At 40.8% G+C, this 18,929-nt stretch overlaps 1 protein-coding gene across 1 annotated transcript in view; it reads left to right on the top strand.

Moving 5' to 3' along the window:
• LYST (lysosomal trafficking regulator) overlaps positions 1-18,929 on the top strand; it is a 159,838-nt gene that overhangs the window by 87,192 nt on the left and 53,717 nt on the right. Inside the window, exons 20-28 of the mRNA XM_054975108.1 lie at positions 4,639-4,776; positions 5,336-5,534; positions 7,100-7,231; positions 8,481-9,111; positions 10,231-10,408; positions 11,542-11,711; positions 13,570-13,800; positions 16,766-16,932; positions 17,609-17,761. Of these exons, the coding sequence (XP_054831083.1) occupies positions 4,639-4,776; positions 5,336-5,534; positions 7,100-7,231; positions 8,481-9,111; positions 10,231-10,408; positions 11,542-11,711; positions 13,570-13,800; positions 16,766-16,932; positions 17,609-17,761 (1,999 nt within the window). The remainder of the gene's footprint in view (positions 1-4,638; positions 4,777-5,335; positions 5,535-7,099; positions 7,232-8,480; positions 9,112-10,230; positions 10,409-11,541; positions 11,712-13,569; positions 13,801-16,765; positions 16,933-17,608; positions 17,762-18,929) is intronic.

Raw genomic sequence — 18,929 nt, 5'->3', positions numbered from 1 at the left:
TCTTATGACCAGCGTTCCTGCGAACATGAGCTCGTGCGCAATAGCGCATGAATTTTTAGTAGCCAGCGCACAGCGGGAGAGGCAAACATAGAGTTGTCCTTTGCCTCTCTGTCCCAGACTCTCAGCTCTGGAAGCAAAGGCAGGCTGCCAAGCAAACTTCCTGTCCTGCGCGGGGTCTCTGCCGCTGAGCAGACTCTCTGTCACAGCGGCAGGAGCCGGGGAGGAGCCAGGGAGGAGCCGGAGAAGACGGGGGTCCGCACAGTTTCTTTGCCAGTGGTGGGAGTCAGAGAAACACGTGCAGTGCTTCTCGCAACTCCTTTGCCGGCTGGGGATGGAGCCAGAGAAAGCGGCGGCCTGCACAGCTTCTGTGCCAGTGGTGGGAGTCGGAGAAGGATGTGCCGGTGCTTTCCATGCGGCTCCTTTGCCAGCTGGGAACAGAGCTGGCGAAGGCAGCGGCATGCGCGGCTTTTTTGCTGTCCGGGAGCCGGAGAAGCACTTGCTGTGCGCGTGCTTTCTTTGCTGTGAAGAAAACTCCTCATCAATCCCAGCGGAAGCGGCAGTGGGAGCTGGAGGAGAGGGCCACCAAGCAGCTTCTCTATTGATTTGGTCAGTTGTGTGGATCAGAGTCCATGCTGGAGGCATTCCTCCAAGAATATAAGCCAACAACTCATTTAACATAAAAATGAGAGGTGGTGGGTGGATGGTTCATACACTATCAGTGCAATCCTAAGAAGAGTTAAACCATTCTAAGCCAATTGAGGTCATTGGACTTAGACTGGAGTTACTCTGTTTAGGATTACACTGTATATTTGTCAGGTTACAATGATATTAAAAGGTTGCATTTGTGAATTGTTACTATAAGGTACTAGGGGAAGAAAGTAAAACCAGGATCCACACGGATCCTCATGGATCCTATGTTTTTTTTAAATAGGAAAAACACAAATGAAACATAAAATCACATATCACAGCCAAGTCCACAGACTGAAATATAAAAAACACAGATCCAAAAATATTTGGCGCTGCCACGGTGAAAAAACATGAATCTGAGACACCGATCCTCATGAATTCATATGATTTTTATGCTGAAACAAAACAAAAAGGCTGTCATACTTTAGATCATGATCGAGTCTACAGAGAGCAACAAAACAATCACGCATCCATGAATCCGTGGTGGTGCCATAGCGCAAAAACATGCTCAAAAAGCACGGATCCTCATGGATCCTCTTGATTTTTACGTGGGACCACACAAAATCCACGACACGATACCAGATCATGTCCATTGCTGCAAAAGGCAACCAAAAATTCAGGCATTCACTGCTTCGTGGCACTGCCATGGTGCAAAAACATGCATAAAAAGTATGGATCCTCATGGATCCTCTTGATTTTTATGTGGGGCAACACAAAATCCATCATACAATACCAAATCATGTCCACCGTGTGTTTGCGCCATGGTGGTGCCACGAACCAGTGAACGGCTGAATTTTTTGGTTGTATTTGTGGATACGGACATGATCTGGTATTGTATGGTGGATTTTGTGTGGTCCCACATAAAAATCAAGAGGATCCATGGGGAACCGTGCTTTTGAACCATGTTTTTGCGCCATGGGAGTGCCACAGCATGGTGGATGGCTGATTTTTTCTGTCCCATTTGTGGCAATGGACATGATCTGGTATTGTATGGTGGATTTTGGGTGGCCCCACATAAAAATCAAGAGGATCCATGAGGATCCGTGCTTTTTTAGCATGTTTTTCTGCCGTGGCAGCGCCACTGATTGGTGGATGCATGATTGTTTTGTTGCTGTCTGTAGACTAGGACATGATTTATAATATGACAGCCTTTTTGTTTTGTTTCAATATAAAAATCATATGAATTCATTAGGATCCGTTTAAAATAATCTGGATCCGGCTTTTACCCACTCCCAGTACTAGGCAAGTGAAACCTCTTCCTCAGACTTGGATGAAACGTGTTCCTTTTTTTCCTCAACAAGTTTCCACTACTGTATACTTTCCTGGAGCATGTAAAATATATAAACTAGTACTGTCAACTAAGCCTTTCTCACTGTTGGTTAAACATCCACTTCACCAGAACTATATTCAAAATTAATACTTGTAGGAGTTATAGTCCCATGAACTTCTCTTATGTTGCTTTATATTAAATGATTCTTCTAGCCCTTGAGAGACTTTTTTCTCAGTTCTTAACGCACACGATTTTTAATGTAATTTAATGTAAACACATATCTCCAGGCTCTACGGTACAATTTTCTTTTTATAAAAAATATGGAATAAAGGATTTAAGCATACTTTGGGAACACTTCAGTTTTGAAGTAAAATGAATTTATAAGTGCCTGTTTAATGAAACCTTATAGTCTGTTAGCAAAGTCTCTGACAGCTGTGCACACAATTCCCATTCTGCACTAGGTACAAACGTGTGTTTTTAACCTGGGCGTGCAAAGTGGTGGCTGTCTGCCCATCTATTTTTTCTCAGCACTTCACAAGATAATTTGAATGCATGTATTGATATCCATCAATGGTCCATGTCTGGGCAGGTACACTGTGTGAAAAATTCATCTTTAAATGTAAGTCTGGCCAACAACTCTTCACTCTGCCGTGGATACTTGCTTTGGCTCCCCCCCCCCCATAGGAAACAGTGGCTGGATTTTACTATATTTTTTTTTAACAGTTAGTAAAAATTCAGGATACCTGATTTTTTTTTGGAATACCCAGATTTTACCTCCCCTTTCAAAATATGGCCACAATCAAACCTCTGCTTCATGGCATGTCTGTCTGGAGATTGGACTTTCTGCTCCTTCCTATATAATTGCAGGAAAAGTCCAAAGTGTCTCTAAAACATTTCATTGTATCTGAACATAGCAAGTCCAGAAAACAGCTTATGTGACTTGATTCTGTCTACAAATAACGCATAAAACATTCTTTAAAAATGCTTAAAATACAGTTTAGAAATTAATTCTCAGATATTATTAAGGTTGAGGTTATAAACTTCTAAAAACTTTTACGCGATGGTCAACTGTATGTTTGTGTTCTTGTATGTTTGTAGGTTGTAATCTTTTTTTTAAAAGACATTCTCAAAACTTTTATGCAAGTCAGCTCACAAAATAAATTTTTGTACAAGTTTCAGCTCACAATTTTTTTTTTGGCTCACAAAACTGCACAGCTTAGAGGGAGAATTGCTTCTTTACCTTCCTTTACTGATAAAAATGGCAGAAAAGGAGTTCAGAGAGCTGAGGAGTGTGGGAGTGGTTACCAGTGGACAGATCAATCAGCTCTTGGTAAAAGGAAGGGTGAGAGAGAAGAAGAACAGAAGTGTTTGTTTCTTAACTGACAGAACGTGCGCCAGCTGTGACTGGGAAGCAGCTTCAAGAAGAATCGTGGAATGTGCGGGGGGGGGGGGATGGGGAAAAGACAGACAAAAACTAGTTCTGCTTCTCATGCCTCCTTTGCAGGTACAGAACTTGAGAGAATATGGGAAGCAGAATAGATTCTGAAATGCTGTAAAGTGACCATGCAGAAAACACCTTAGGCAGCAGACAACAGAACCCAGCAGAAAACACTAAGCAAAAAACACTATGAAGATACAACACCCCAATCCCCAACAAGAGGGGAAAAGAACTCTCCCCTCAAGAAGAACAGGATAATTTAATAAAATTAACTAGAACTATAACACCAAACAACAAATCACCCACAACAGGATTAAAACATAAAAGACCTCCCCAGAAGAACAAGCAATAAAATGAACAGTAACCAACTTCAAGCCAGATCCCCCCCTACACACACAAAAGCCCAACCAAAGCACCCCACCAAGCAGAAAGTTTTTAAAATGCAAAATAAAAAAATAACTTCTCCCTTTTCCTTCACCAAAGAGGAGAAAACCAAGTTATTCTACAACTCTCAAATCAGGCAGCAGAACAAGGCCTCCCAAGTGCAGCAGCAGGTCTCAACAGACAGCAGCAGGAGCCCACTGGGCAGCAGGATCCAGTTGCAGTCCATATTGAATCCAAAACAGGCCAAGCCCAGGCCAAACCACACAAGCAAGGCAAGACTGAGACAAGCCTGCCTATTGAACTCCTTGCAGGACGGATTAAAAAGGCAATCTCCTTCTAGATAATCCCATTGGCCAGAGACGGAGAGCTCTTGCAAGAATTGGCCACTCACTCCCCCCTTCCATCCTCCTTTCCCTTCCCTTCTGCCTCTGCCTCACTCCCGCCTCCCTTCTCCCCCTCCCACCTGTGAAAAAAGTCAGGCAACTGTGTTTCTTGGCTGTTCCTTAGCTTAAATTGCACATCTTTAGTTCTAACTGGGCACCTTTTAATATGTTATGGTTTAGCTTCTTGCCTATAAACCAGGAAGAATCAAAGGATCATAAGTCGCTGAAGTGCCTTTTCAGGCATCGCAATACATTGTGGTTAGTTCTGAACCAAGAAGTTCTTGATCCTAGGGGGGAAGGAAGGCAGCACATGAACCTGAAGACTGTGGCTCATTCTCATCATGAACAGACTGGATTGTTCCTGAGTTCTGGATGCATCCCTAGTTTTAATCAATACAGTTTTTAATACAAGTTTATAACTCTGCTTTTGTTGTAATCTAGTGTGTGCTAAGGCTGTGACATTTTGAATTTTTCAGCAAGGTGTTTGGAAAACACTCTTATCGGCTCTAGAAATACTTATCCAAGATAATCACTGGCAACAGATGTTCAATATTAAACAACTTCTAAAAGCTCGAGTAGTGCATCACTTCTTGCTGACTTGTCAGGTGTTGCAGGTATTTCTTCATAACTTTTCTTTTGAAGTTATCAAGTACTCAGGCAACAGCTCAGTGCTGCAAATTTTGATGCCATTGTTATAGGACTGTTGTTGCAGCATTCTACTCCTTAGGTATTCAGAGTTGGGATACTATCCCTCCATAATTTTGAATATGTGGCTTTAAAACTATAAACCAAGATTTTGAAGCGGCTTGAAGACCATCTTGTTCAGTTTCCTGTCTTGAAAGAGAGCTGTAAATAATTCCAACTAGAGTTTTCTAACCGTTTTCCTTGTAACAGTTGTAAAAGTAGTGGGTTGAATCCAGAATAAATTTTCCATCAGGGGAATGGAACTTCCCTGCCTTCTCTTTTTCACTGCAGCCCACTGATCTCTGTGAAATGCTTCTCCTGTAGGATGGGGGCCATGAGGAGGGTTTGCAGCAGAAAGGGGAATTGATGGAAATTGCCAGGTTCAACACAGTCATTATGTTTCTATCCTTGTATAAAAACATAGAATAAAACACTGATTTGTAGGAAATAAAAGCTCTTTTCAGCTACGTTTCTCTATTTCTTTCCTAGGAGCACAAAGAGGAACATTTCACATCCATGCCTACAGAGATTTGCACATCATTTGTGAAAATAATTGAAGAAGTGCTTGGCTCTCCCCCAGATCTGGAATTGCTGACATTGATATTCAACTTCCTCTTAGCAATTCACCCTCCTACTAATACATATGTTTGTCACAATCCCACAAACTTTTACTTTTCCTTGCACATAGGTAGATAAAATAGTTTGCTCAGTTTGAATTTGTAAATAAGAAATTTACATGAAGTCTACTAACAGTGCTATCTTGAACAGTTACACCCTTCTAAGTCCATTGAAATCAGTAGAAGTGTGTAACTTTGCATAGGATGGCACTGGAAGCCATCTCCTTTGAAAATACTTTTCCTCATATGTTGATAGCCTGTATGATTATTTTTGCTCATCTAAAGTTCCCTAATTATAGCTACTGCTGCATTGTGCTTAGCTTTTGGTTCCACAATCCAGCCATGTCAAATTGATAGAAGATCAAAATATTTGAAAATTACAAATTTTAACTGTGATGGACTTGAGAGAAGTAACTTGTTAAAAGCTGTGCTGTAGAGAGGTAGATTTCTCAGAGTTTCATGGTTCAAAATTTCCACTTCAGAGTAACAAGGCACTATTATGATACCATAGAGAAGCTGTGGCATGACATTTAGTAAGTCATGAAAGACTTTGATCTATCACATTTTTATCCTCTCATCTCCAAGGTTGTTAGGTCTGTGTACATTGTTCATATATCATCCAGAATGTTGGTTTCTGATATTCATGTGGTCATCAACCTCTTCAGTCCAGTTTGTGCTTTCAAAAAAATCACAAAAATCCCTCATGAAGCATGGCCACAGTTATAGATCTGTTATTCCATCCCCATGCATGAGCCACTAGGACAGTATAGCTTCCTGATAGAGATTATACAGATAAATGTTTCTTACTTCCCATAGTTGTATGTGAATTGTCATCTGGAAACGGCATGCTCCCCCTTGGCTCATATGTTACTTTTTCTGTGTGGCATAGAGCTGCAGTACTCCTCATCTCTAATCCAAAGTCCCAAGCATATATGGAACTTCTAAAGATATTCCTGAGATGCCAGAGAGCTGCTGCTAGTCTGACTAAACATAACTGACCTTGATGGGCTAGTGTTCGGATTCATTATAAGGCACATTCTTGTGCTTTGAAATAGGGCAGCTGCATACATACATTCTTTTATAGGAAGCTACTTCTGCTGCTGCGGGTGGTGAAATTCTGTGTGGTTAACAGGACCTCTGCCCTCTGATCACTGGATTGGGATGCATTTTTATTTACCCCTACATTCTGCAAGAGCCCTGTTTAGTTTAAGTAACTGTGTTTACTCAAATAAGTTCCACTGTGTTCAGTGGTACTTATTTCCTAGCAAGTTGGTTTATGAAAACAGGATCCTAACTGAAAGTGCGTTCCTATGTGCAATCCTCATACAGGTCAAATATAGGAAGTTCTATCAAACTTGAGGCTATTCTTTTTAAATCAATATACATGTCTGACTGCCTGTGCCAGTTTATTACTATAGCTTTATGGATGGCCTCACACATTTAGATGGCTGTTTTAGGTCCAATGCACGAATGTCATTAGTAAGCTATAAATTTTACATGTTTGTTCAACGAGGCCCTGATGGATCATGATGCTAGTTAAAAGTTGATTAGCATGATACAGCATAATATATAGCTACTTCAGTTATATTCTCAATCATATTGCTTCTAAGAGCAAAATCTTGTTTATTTTTTTTAGATGGTAAAATTTTCCAAGAGAAGGTTCAGTCAATCATGTATCTGAGGAATTCCAGCAGTGGTGGAAAGTCTATTGATAGCCCAACATTGGCAATTACAAGTCCAGCTGAATTTTCTGCTGCACCTCAAGAAGGTGAACATTTGTATATATTTCCTTGGAAAGGTCTTCAGTTCATACCCCACACTGTTACTACTTAGCCTTAGTACATAATTTTGTAAGCGAGATTTTATCAAATGGATCAGTTGTTGCTCTGCTTCTTTTCATTGGTTCAGTATGGTAGTTGGACTAGAGATCTTTTAATATCCTGGAGTGAAGAATGGAGAAGTCAGATGATATTTTAACTTAGGGTAATTCTACTGATGGGTTTGGGTCTCCATTCCACTCATGGATTCACCTCACTAGATTTATCAGATCATGTTTACATAGGTCAGGCTGTTAGGACAGATGCAGACAGCCACTTACTTAGAGGATGTGAGAGATCACCAGCAGGCAGAAGAACACAGAATGTGCCTGTGCATATGTCAGTTCAACATAATTTACTTACATATCATACATATACAAGCCGATAGCTTCAAACTGGAATTATCTCTTAGGTACTAGAGAACCAGTGTTAATTCACTGTGAAGCAGCTGCAGGCAAGGGCTGTCCTCCCACTTCTCTGACTACTATGATAGTTATGACTTAAATGTATTCTCTAGTCCCATCCCTCTGCAATAAGCCAGTACAGATTTTAAGGAGGCAAGGCTGTATGTGTCCTTTCAAGATAATAGGTGCCCTTTCAGGGTAGTAGGTACAGTAGAGCTGTTTAGGGTAGTGGTACCCTGTTGTCTATAAAGGCGATCAATTTTTGTATCATTTACTTTATATTGAAGAACAAAGGTTACTCTTTTTCAGTTCCATGGTCCACCTCAACCTTGTGTTTGTGATGGGAACGCAGATCTCGGACCTGAAAAAACAGTTGGTAGAGGTGAAATGTGGGAAGATCCAAATTGTGAAGGAAAAGTAAAATCCTCACTTCCTGTCCAGGAAGGCCCTCAGTTTGCCTAATAGGAACCCCAGGTGACTTCAAAATAGGAGTTTATGGTAGAAAATATAGTTATTCATATTTTATGTATTATCTCACTCATGGGAATCTGTTCTTCAAGATATTTTAGTGCTTGTTTCCAGGTATGGGAGCTCTTTTGCTCTCTAGATTACAAGGAAGAGAGCAAAGCTAAAAAGTAAAGGCAAAGGCAAAAATTATCTTAGATTTTCTTCAGAAGAGGCAATTACAAAAAAACCCATGCATGAACAGTGAAAGCAGATTGTGATATTTTATTATAGTCTTTTTAATAGCTTGATTAGGAATCATACAAAGTATTTGTCATGTTTGTTTTCTTAGGAAATGATTCTTCTGAAGTAAGTGAATCTCAGACAACAGTTGCTCTGAAACCTGAACGGCGCTGTAAAAGCCTACCAGCATCTCCTACTTCCTCTCCACAAATTTATCAAAAAAGGTTCAGTGGAAATGTGGGCAGGAGTGTGGAGAATTTACAAGTAGTTAGAAAGCCTGGTCCAGTTGAGCCCTTGGAACAAAATAACATTTGGAGAAATTCTGAGATCTTTAAAAGAATGCAAGAGCATCATTTAATCAGTAGCTGTGAGTCAGCAAAAACTGTTGTTGATTTGGAAGAAAAAACTTCTGCAGAGAAGCATGATACTCTAAGAGAAGAAGAGGAAATATTAGATGAAACCTATGCAATCCAAGAAGCAGAACCAGAAATGAAACATAAGGAAGATAGTGCTGCACTTGAAAAATTGCCGAGGCGTCCTAACGATCTAAAGGGATTGTCTCCCCTTCAGAAAAACAGCAGTTTAGCAGGTTTTGGATTAGCATTTTCTTTTCATGGTGGATCCACTATTGGTCGTTGGCCAAGTCTTGCTGATAAGAACTTGCCTTCTGAAGAGTGGGAACATCTTACCTTTCCTTCAACTGAAAGGACACTTCAGAAGTCTGAGAAGGATTCTGATAGGTATGTGAGTTGGGGGAGTGACTACAATTAAAACATTCAAACCGATGTTCTCACAGTGCATGCCAATAGTATTTGAGTTCTCATTTCTGTGGATTCCATGTAGGGCTCATGATGCAAGAAATAGTTTTCCTCTTGCTTTGCACTTGAATGTAGCTTGGTGGATTTGATTTTGAGGCAATTCACACAATTATGTTTTGGCTATTTTTCATGTGGTTTATACTCATATATACAATAATTCTGAGAAACATTCTGGCATGGTTCATACATGATAAGAAAGCATGTGAGCTCATGGATTTACATAGCATTTTGGTTTGACTTTACATCTGAAAGATGCCCTTGTCAGCTTGCAGATATACTTGGCATTGTTGCTTTCTGAAGCACTGTGACTGAAGAAATTGCTACAGTGTTGTATCTGTGTACAATATATGTTTGCTACCACAGTTGGAATTGAGAGAGAGAGACAAAAATTGGGAACTAAAGGACCGCTTTATTAAAATAAAAACAACATATCAACCAGCATGGCAAGGGCCTAAACTAGCGGTACAGGTCAGGCCCTGGAGTCACTCCTGGACCTCCACCCTGACTTGTCTGGACGAGTCACCTGCTGCCCCGGGTGCGAGCTATCCATCATATGGCTGGGACCGGGCCTGGCCAGGCTAAGTGGTTCACCCCTTTAAAGCTCCCCCATCCGGCTCTAAAGCTGCGGGGGGAGACTGGCTTGTCCAGGGGTTCCCCATTAGGGCATCTGTCCTCACAACTGGGCCATAAAGCAGCCAGTCACACCTGACAGACACCAATTTCTCCACCAATGGGAATATGCCAAGGGTGCTCACCAGCCCACTCATTTCCCCCTAACTTCTAACCTGCCCCCAAGTGAAGTCGACCCACCAAGCCAATTACCTCCACTGCCTGATATGCAAGGTAGGTGAAAAACTCCATTCCCTATCAAGACAATTTTGGGAAAAGGAGAAAAAATTCCTACATGTTTAGTTTTGTTTAACTGAGATGGTTTTTAATCTCCATTACCAGTCAGTTTTTTCTTTTTAATTCACGCTCATTCTTCTATGTAGTTATATAGATATAGGGTATTCTAATAATAAATCCTCTTCTCTTCATCAGATCAACAGAAGACTGTCTTCTACTCATATGTTGTGGCCTGTATCGTCTCTTACGTGGAGTTCTCTTAATCTTGCCCGATGTTATGCTCCAAGATGTTATGGATAAGCTTATTCAACCAGAGATTCTTATAGTTCTTGTGAACCACCCATCTAGTCTCATACAACAAGGAGTCATTAAAGTAAGAAATACATATCTACACACATCTGACCTGCGTTTTATGCCAAGAGATACAAACAGAGAGAGGCACGGAACAACTTCCACAACAATATATATATAACCGTGCCCGACTTACTAAGCAGCAAAAGTGCTGTATGACTAATTGGAATCAATGAAGAGGCTATGAAAACCATTCAATAAAGCATGTGATTATTCCAAACTATTTCATACATATAGAAAATGATTTCATCAATCCAATCACTCAAATATGTCACTCATATTGGGTACATAACATGTATTTTTACAGGAAAGAAATTTTTATATTGCAATGCCACTGAATATATCCAATACAATAAATGTAATACAATAAATGAAACTGCTGACGGGTCGCCAGCAGGAGGTTCCCGTTCCGGATTCCCCTTTCTCAAAGCAGTTACCACTGTGAAGTACAAACACAAAATATACAAGATAATTTTTCAACATCATTATAAGTGCATTTATAAATACAGCTGATTACAATACTTTATACTCACAATTACCAGTTTGATGGATGTAATATCTCAACAATTACTGTAAAGCAGAAACATATCAAATTCATAAAATGTCATCTCCATTATTATCAAAATTTATCTATATACAATATGATGATCAAAATTTAAAAATTATTCTATACTTACAATCAACCAGTCAATGTTTTTCTTGAAATTCAAAGTGCATAGCAATGGTTCACATAATGGCCAGCTGTAAATTTCTATGAACCAATGGCCTTTCTAGGCAATCTTCTTTCTTTTTCCCCCACCTAGAAAAACTCCTCTGCCCATGCTGGAACTCAGGGTATTTTGCAAAACCATAAATCAGTTGAAAATTAAAGAATTGCAATTTTCTAAAACAAGCCCCATCCTTTCCCCTTTATGTTAGCTGCTCAGCATAGAAAATGACCTAAAATACTTAGTTAAATAAGATACTATTCCATAAAACTATATTAAAATCTCCCTTCTTTTCAAATGATTGTTCCCTGTGAGAAGAAAATACAGTTGATTTTATTGTATTAGTTTCTTTAAAAATGTGAATCTCATAGAAATGATACACAAAACATGTTTTAAAACATCAAAATACACAGAAGAACCCCAAATCTTTCTTTTCTTCTCCCTTTAGCTTTTGGATGCGTATTTCCACAGAGCAACCAGGGAACAAAAGGAAAAGTTTCTGAAGAATCGAGGTTTCTCATTGCTAGCTAACCAGTTGTATCTTCACCAAGGCACTCAGGAACTTATTGAATGCTTTATGGAAATGCTGTTCGGTCGTTCAGTTGGGCTGGATGAAGAGTAACTACGATTTCTGAGTCCCCCCCTCCTTCCTTCTGTAGATCAATTTATTTTTTGGTTGAAATACAAGTTGGGCAGTCTTCTGCTGGCAAACAAATCATTTTTCAGCAACTGATACATTATGACCACAGTGGTATTCCAAACATAATATTATATTGTAAACTCAAGAGAAAATTATTTCATTGAATTAGGGGGGTGGGGGTGGAGCTACTTAGCTTTTAGAATTGTGCTTAGCACATCTCATACCACTTGTTCAAGTATCAGTATATTTGTTTCTCTTGCTTTAAAGAACTCAAGCAATGAATAAAATGAAGACTTGGCATGGAATACAAAAATAAAAGCCAGTTCTTCCTCCTCCTAATGGCCTGTTAGACATAATGCTGCATGAAATTAAATGATTGAAGTGTACTACGGAATCCTAGACTCCCCCTTCCCCTTTCCTCTTGAGGTTTTCCTCAGTCCCCGTCTATTCCAATATGCAACTGTCATTTCTCATTAAACTGATGCTGAGAATGCTCCTATACTCCCTAGCAGAATCCTGATTTTGTTGGTTCATTTTGAACAGGATTAACAACAGTTAGACATAATGAAGAACCTGTGTAGAAGGAAGTTAGGATCAAGTGCATACCCATGAGAGGAGATGTAGAAGAGAACATATTCCCCTGTGGTTTATTTCTGTTCCCCTAATCTTGGATAGTGAACTTCTGTACCAGGCCTTAGAAGTCAAGTGATGGGGTAGTGCAGCAAACAAGCATGCAGAATTCTGAACTTATTTAGTCATCCTAGATTGATTTCCTAATTATGATTATGCAAAAATTATAGAAGTCTGCTGTGCTTTCCTCTTTGTGTGATCTTGAATCACTCCACTGGGAATATTTACACTTACTAGAAAAGGATAGACAGCTGAAGCCAAAGCAGCCTTCTAGATATGTAATATACTAATACATTTAGAAACAGCTTTTCTAAAATAATTTGGATTTTTCTCTTATTTTATGAGAGTGATTCCTAAATGACGAAGATGTAATTATGTTTTGCTTTCCCATTGGACAATGCCAAGAAAATATGGGAGCATAACTGTTTCTTGCTACTTTTCTTCTGGTCAGTGTTTTTGGGATGAATTTGCTTGAGAAAGCATGCTTCTTGTCTGGCAAGCGCTACCTGCCTTTCTTCTCCCCTCCCCCCAGCTGGGAAAAGAGAGTTTTCCCAGTGGCCTCTTGAATTATGAACAAACATCTGCTTCAGGTTTGGCACAAGGAGGAGTGGCGGGGTCAGAACATTGGGGCAGAGGCCAGATTTTCAGCCTAGGGGGTGCCCATGGCCCATTGGATTAAGGTGTTAAAAGAAAATGGCATAAGCTTTTTTCATCCCTGGTTTAGTTATGGTAGCTTCAGTAGTAATTGGCACCATATAACAAATCCTCTGTTTGTGGCCAATATATTTTATTTGTAGTAGAATATTACCAGCTTTCATGTTCATGATGGTATCAGCTGCATATGATCTTACCTCAGCTAATAGGAACAGGATTTCCACTCACTGTGGTAATAAGATTTTTCTCTTGCCCATATTACAAACATGTTATTGTATTTACTACCTCTGATTGCTTAGACTTGCTGAGCTAGCTAATTAAGTACTTAGTCTAGTACACAGTCTCAAATTAAGATGCTACTCTGTGCCAGAAGTTTGATTTATCTGCATGCATTTTACCATTGAATCAACATTATGATATTGGCTCTTGTAAATTCCATCGTACTGACAATGCTACCCCAAATATGGAAATGTCAGTAAGGCAAGTGCTGATTTTTATAATAGGATACATCTAAAAATACATTACAGATTCCTATTTTTTTTTAATTTTCAGCTTTGATCCGGAAGATGTGAAAAATGCTGGACTCTTTCAAAAGTGGTGTGTGATTCCTGTTCTGGGACTTCTAGAGAATTCCCTCTATGATAGCATCCTGCTACATAATTCTTTCTGTTTGGTGCTGCAAATCATAAATTCCTGTTCTAAAGTGGCAGATATGCTCCTAGATAATGGCTTTCTATATGCCCTGTGTAATACTTTAGCAGCCCTTAATGGATTAATGCCCAGGTGAGGAGAGTGTGCATTTGTACCATTTTAGAATTACAACAGATGGAATACTAGATTAATATTACTCTGTATTTTAGATACTCATGTGGGAAGTGGGGTTAGGACTCAGTGATGTAGAACAGTTTTTTGAAAAACATTTTTATGCCACCTTTACACCCAAATAGGTCCCCCAAGGCATCAACATAAAAAAGTTAAAACATTTGAACATTAAAACAGGATTTTAAAAAAATATAAAATAATTTAATAAAAACATGTAAACACAGTACCAACCCCACCCCCCGGGGGCAGTAACAGTTACTGGAGATATGCCAAACAAAACAAAATATTTTCACCTGCTGGCAGAAAACAGTGACAGAAGGAAACAGATGAATCTGTATGGGGAGGGGATTCCTGAGAATTGGTGCAATGATCAAGAAGGTCATTTCTTGGGTTGCTACTCATCTTGCCTCAGATGGCAGGAGAACTCAAAGCAGAGCCTCCAAAGATGACTAGAATAAGCAAGATATGTTGGTCCCAAGCTGTATAGGGGTTTAAAGGTCAATACCAGTACCTTGAATTGAGCTTGGAAGCAAATTGGGAGGCACAGTAAATGGGACAGGATCAGAGTGTTATTCTCCTTATGACCCATTCCAGCCAACACTCTGGCCACAGCATTCTGTATCAACTGTAGCTTCTGGACAGTCATCAAAGGCATGGAGCGCACTAATCTAATGTAGATGTTACCAGGGCATACACCACAGTGGCAAGATCTTTCCTGCCCAGGAAAGGCTGCAGCTCCTTTAGGGGGACTTGCAACCCCATCAAGAAAAGGAGAGAGCCCTATGCCTAAGTCAAACCTTTCCCCCGCCCCTGTTCTGTTGGGATTAACTTTCAGTTTGTCACACTTTTTCAGTTCCAAACCTGCCTCCAGGTACCTGTCCACAGTTTCCAAAGCCTCCCTGGCAATTCAGATCTCTGAATAACCTCTCCTAGTGGCTTTCAGTAGATGTTGAAAAGCATGTGAGACAAGATGGAACCTTGCAAGACCCTGTAGACTAGAGGCCAAGGTATGGAACAGCAGACCCCAGTACCACACTCTGAAGTCTATCTTTGAGGTAGGACCAATCCACTACAGAGCAGTGCCTCTGAGTCCAGTCCAGAAGGATACCATGATCATGGTATCAAAAGCCACTTAGATGTCCAGGAGAATTAACAGAATCATACTCCTCCTTTCCATTTTCTGGTGCAGGTTGCTAGGCCTGGCCAAGGTTGTTTCAGTTCCATAGCCCAGACTGAAAACAGATTTGAAAGATCCAAATATTCTGCTTCATTTGGTAATCCCTGAAGTTGCCCAGGCACCACTTGTTGATTTGTCACCTTGCTCAAGAATGGTACATTTGAGACTGGATGATAATTATTCAGCTCTCGAGAATCCAGAGCAGATTTCTTTAGGAGTGGACACATGACTGCTCACTTCAAGGCAGTGACAAGCACCCTCTCTTTCAGGGAGTGATTTACTATTTCCTGGACCCAGTCTACCAGCCCCCCTCCAGCAGATTTAAGTAGCTACGAGTGGCAAGGGTCATAGTACAAGCAGGTGTTAGGTCTCAAACTTCCAAGAATCCTGTTCACATCCTCAGCTGAAAGGTGACCCACACAACTGAACAATTCAGCACCCTGGCACCATCCAGTTCTATTGCTGCCAATGTAGAGTCCAGGTTAGAAAGACTGCGAGAAATTTTCGGTCCTCAAAGTGCTTAGCAAAGTGATTGCAGCAGGTTGCAAAAGCAGTCCACCGCCTCCTATTGGCCAGAGCCCAGTAAACCTCTGACCATCTGGAAGAGTTCCGCAGGTCTGCACTGCAGATGCAATGATGATGGAAAATCATTCTTTCTTTGCTGCCATTCCAGCCACAGAGTAGGCATTAAAATGTGCTCTTGTCTGTGCCTTGTTGGATTCATCACGAGTCTTTCTCCACTGTTGCTCTAGCCATCTTTCTTGTCTTTTCATTGTCTGCAGCCCCTCGGTAAACCAAGGGGCAACCTTGGCTCTTAGACATGAGAGAGGGCACATGTGACAGCAGTTGTGTCAGTTGCCCAGATCTTTTCCTCATCCCAGAGATCAACCAGGGTATTGACAGGAGCTCCAACCATATCAGCAGGAAAATCCACTATTTCCATCTTAAACCAGTTGTATCCATTAGGCTGTGTGGGTGGATCACCTTAGTAGAACTCCCACCCCTGCAGAGTCTTGGTATCTCTGTAAGTCTAAACCCCAAGAGATAGCAATCTCTCCATGATAGACATGGGCACGAACCAAAAAAAAAAAAAAGAACCACGTGATTCGTGATTCGTAGCATTCCACGAACCACGAACTTCCGACCTTTTCCCAGTTCAGGAATTGGTTTGTGGCATTTCAACCACCCCACACTGGCTGCTGAAGCTGGTGTGGGCATTTGAAACAGACAGCCCCTTTTTTCTGCTGCCCAGGCTGTCAGTTTCACAGACCCAGTGCTGGAACCAGTGTGGGATCTGTAAAACCGACAGCCTGGGCAGCAGGAGAAAGGGGCTGTCAATTTCACAGACCCTGCCGCTGAACCCAGTGTGGGGTCTGTGTAACTGACATCCCCTTTCTCCTGCCACTGTTTCCAAAACAAGTTGATTACCTCCAGCATGACAGGCCCTTCTGACAGAGAGGTAGGTGGTTGTTCTGTGAGAAAGGGCATGCTGTCCTTTCTGTTCCTTGAGTTCTGAATATTGGTATAAAAGTATCTTGTGGCTTTTTCTACAGACTGTTACCAGAAAGTCTATAGTTAATAAATATAGATATCTAAGTTGAGGGACAGAAGGAATAGGACAGGAAATGTCAAACAGTATAAGCTAGATGTGAGGTATGGTAGTGAATATGTAGGATCTCTCTCTCTCTCTCTCTCTCTCTCTTTTAAGAAGATGCAATGTGATTAACAGTTAAATAACTTCCTGTGCAGCATCCTCTCAAGTGACTACAGGCTACTTGTGTATGATATACAGCAGTTATTTGTAGCGGTGACGATTCATGCCTGCAGCTCTTCCGGTTCCCAGTATTTTCGAATTATTGAAGATCTCATGGTGTTACTTGGATATCTTCAGAACAGCAAAAATGAACGGACACAGAGTAAGCCTCAACTTGCCTCTCTTATAACATATATCTGGGTTATTTTCTTGCTGTATTTCTTGTTTACTATAGAACTTAGTGAAAAATAATGGCACAATAACTCTAAGGATGTATTCTATTTTATTTATTGTTTTTTACTGTCCTACCCTTCCTCTAAGGAGCTCACAGCAGGTCAGTAAGGTAGGTTATACTAAGAAAGAATGACTGGCTGAAGATCACTCAGTGAGCTTCATAGTGGAGGAAAGGTTTGAACTCAGGCCTCTGTTCCAGTCACTGTAGCACATTGGATGTGTATTAGGGTAGCTCCACAGTTTTCATTCAAGTAAAATTGTGTCGTTTATAATTTCCGTCTTCCAGTTAGTTGCTTCAGGTATATAGAAACTATTAAGTTTTCTGTTGGAAGATTGGCTCCTGTTTAATGTAAAGACTTGTCCAGTATTGTCACACTAAATGGCAAGGCTTGGAGCATGAACTATGGACTTTCAGCTATTCTTAGTCAGGAGAATGTGGAAGGGTAGTGCCTCCTTGAAGACCATGAAGTCTGCCCACAGATGACTTCTAGCTATCAGTGGTATGGTTGCACCAAAAAGTTACTGCCATTTTGTTTTGGATTTCTTCATCTATGGACACTCTGAAGAAAATGCTAATTTGCTCCTTTGATCCCTGTTGCTTTCAGATATGGCAGTTGCATTGCAGTTCAGAGTTCTTCAAGCTGCTGTTGAGTTCATAAAAACTACAGCAAATCAAGATACAGAGGATCAGAGCAGTTCATACCATTCACCCATTTTACATCATCAAGCTGTACTTCAGAAACGTAAAAGCATTGCTGGTGAGTAATGTGTCCAACCCTGTGTGTGCAGTAAACGCAAGCTGTGATGCCAGTAAAGAAGGGGGCATGTTTTATCAATGCATCTGTTTCATCATTTCTAATCCCATGGAAACAATATTATTAGTTTGAACATAACAGCAGTTTTTTTCTCTCCACCTTCAAATCCATGCTTAGACTCACATTTCCCATTGGTTTGCATCCCTGTGAGCTTAAGAGCATAAGAAGAGTCTTCTGGATTAGACTAGTGGTCCATCTACTCCAGCATCCTGTTTCACACAGAAGCCAGTTGGTTGCCCTGGAGGGAAAACATGGCATAAATGTTGAGGCCTTACCCTGCTGCTGTCTCCCAGAACTACTGTTCATAGGTTTGCTGCCTCTGGATATGGAGGTGCCCTTCAGTCACCATGGATTGTAGCCATTGATGGGCCATGCTACATCCCCTTGAGTCCTGAAGGAGGCTGGAGTGGAGGCCAAGAACAAAAACAGGTCCCCCGGGGTGGGGGGGCCTCACCTCCCAGAGTAACGAGTCACCACCAGTCCCTTTTCGCTGACCCTAAAACCAAGACTAAGGAACAAACTATCCAGTCCTGGGTGTTAAACAGGAAGTCAGCCCTGCAAGATTGGATGCCTGCAGGCTGAGTGCCACAAGAACAGTTATGTGATAGCTGTAGCCAAATTAGGCCAAAGTACTGGGTTTTGATTGAAGCCCCAAAACCCAAATAATGTCAGAGACGTACAATAATTTATTAAGAATTGTGCAGAGGATTACTAATACAGAAATTGTTCCAGACAGTAAAATAAATAATAAAACTAAATATCAACCCTAGAATACTATACAGGCTTTGTTTCCTTAACACGGATGTTACCTTGGCAGGTCAAACCACAAAGTTTTACAAGGTCCAGGAACAAAAGATTTAGACATGACACCAAGGCTAGTTGTCAGGACCAGAGCTCAAGATGGTGTGCAAGCAGCTACTATCCCCAAACAGCAAACAACGCACTGAACAGAATTAAAACCCTTGCTTTATGCCAGATTACCTGCAGCATGCCCTGATCCTGCTTGACCAATCAGTGGTGTTGCTAGAACATATGACACATCTCTCTGCAGCTGAAACATGTTCCCATTTAGTTTGAGCAACTTACTCCTACCAGTGTTCTTAGCTCTGTT

The sequence above is a fragment of the Eublepharis macularius genome, chromosome 1, assembly GCF_028583425.1.
Source record: "Eublepharis macularius isolate TG4126 chromosome 1, MPM_Emac_v1.0, whole genome shotgun sequence".
Taxonomy (NCBI): domain Eukaryota; kingdom Metazoa; phylum Chordata; class Lepidosauria; order Squamata; family Eublepharidae; genus Eublepharis; species Eublepharis macularius.
The sequence above is the reverse complement of the archived record's forward strand: the minus strand, read 5'-3'. Positions and strand labels throughout refer to the sequence as shown.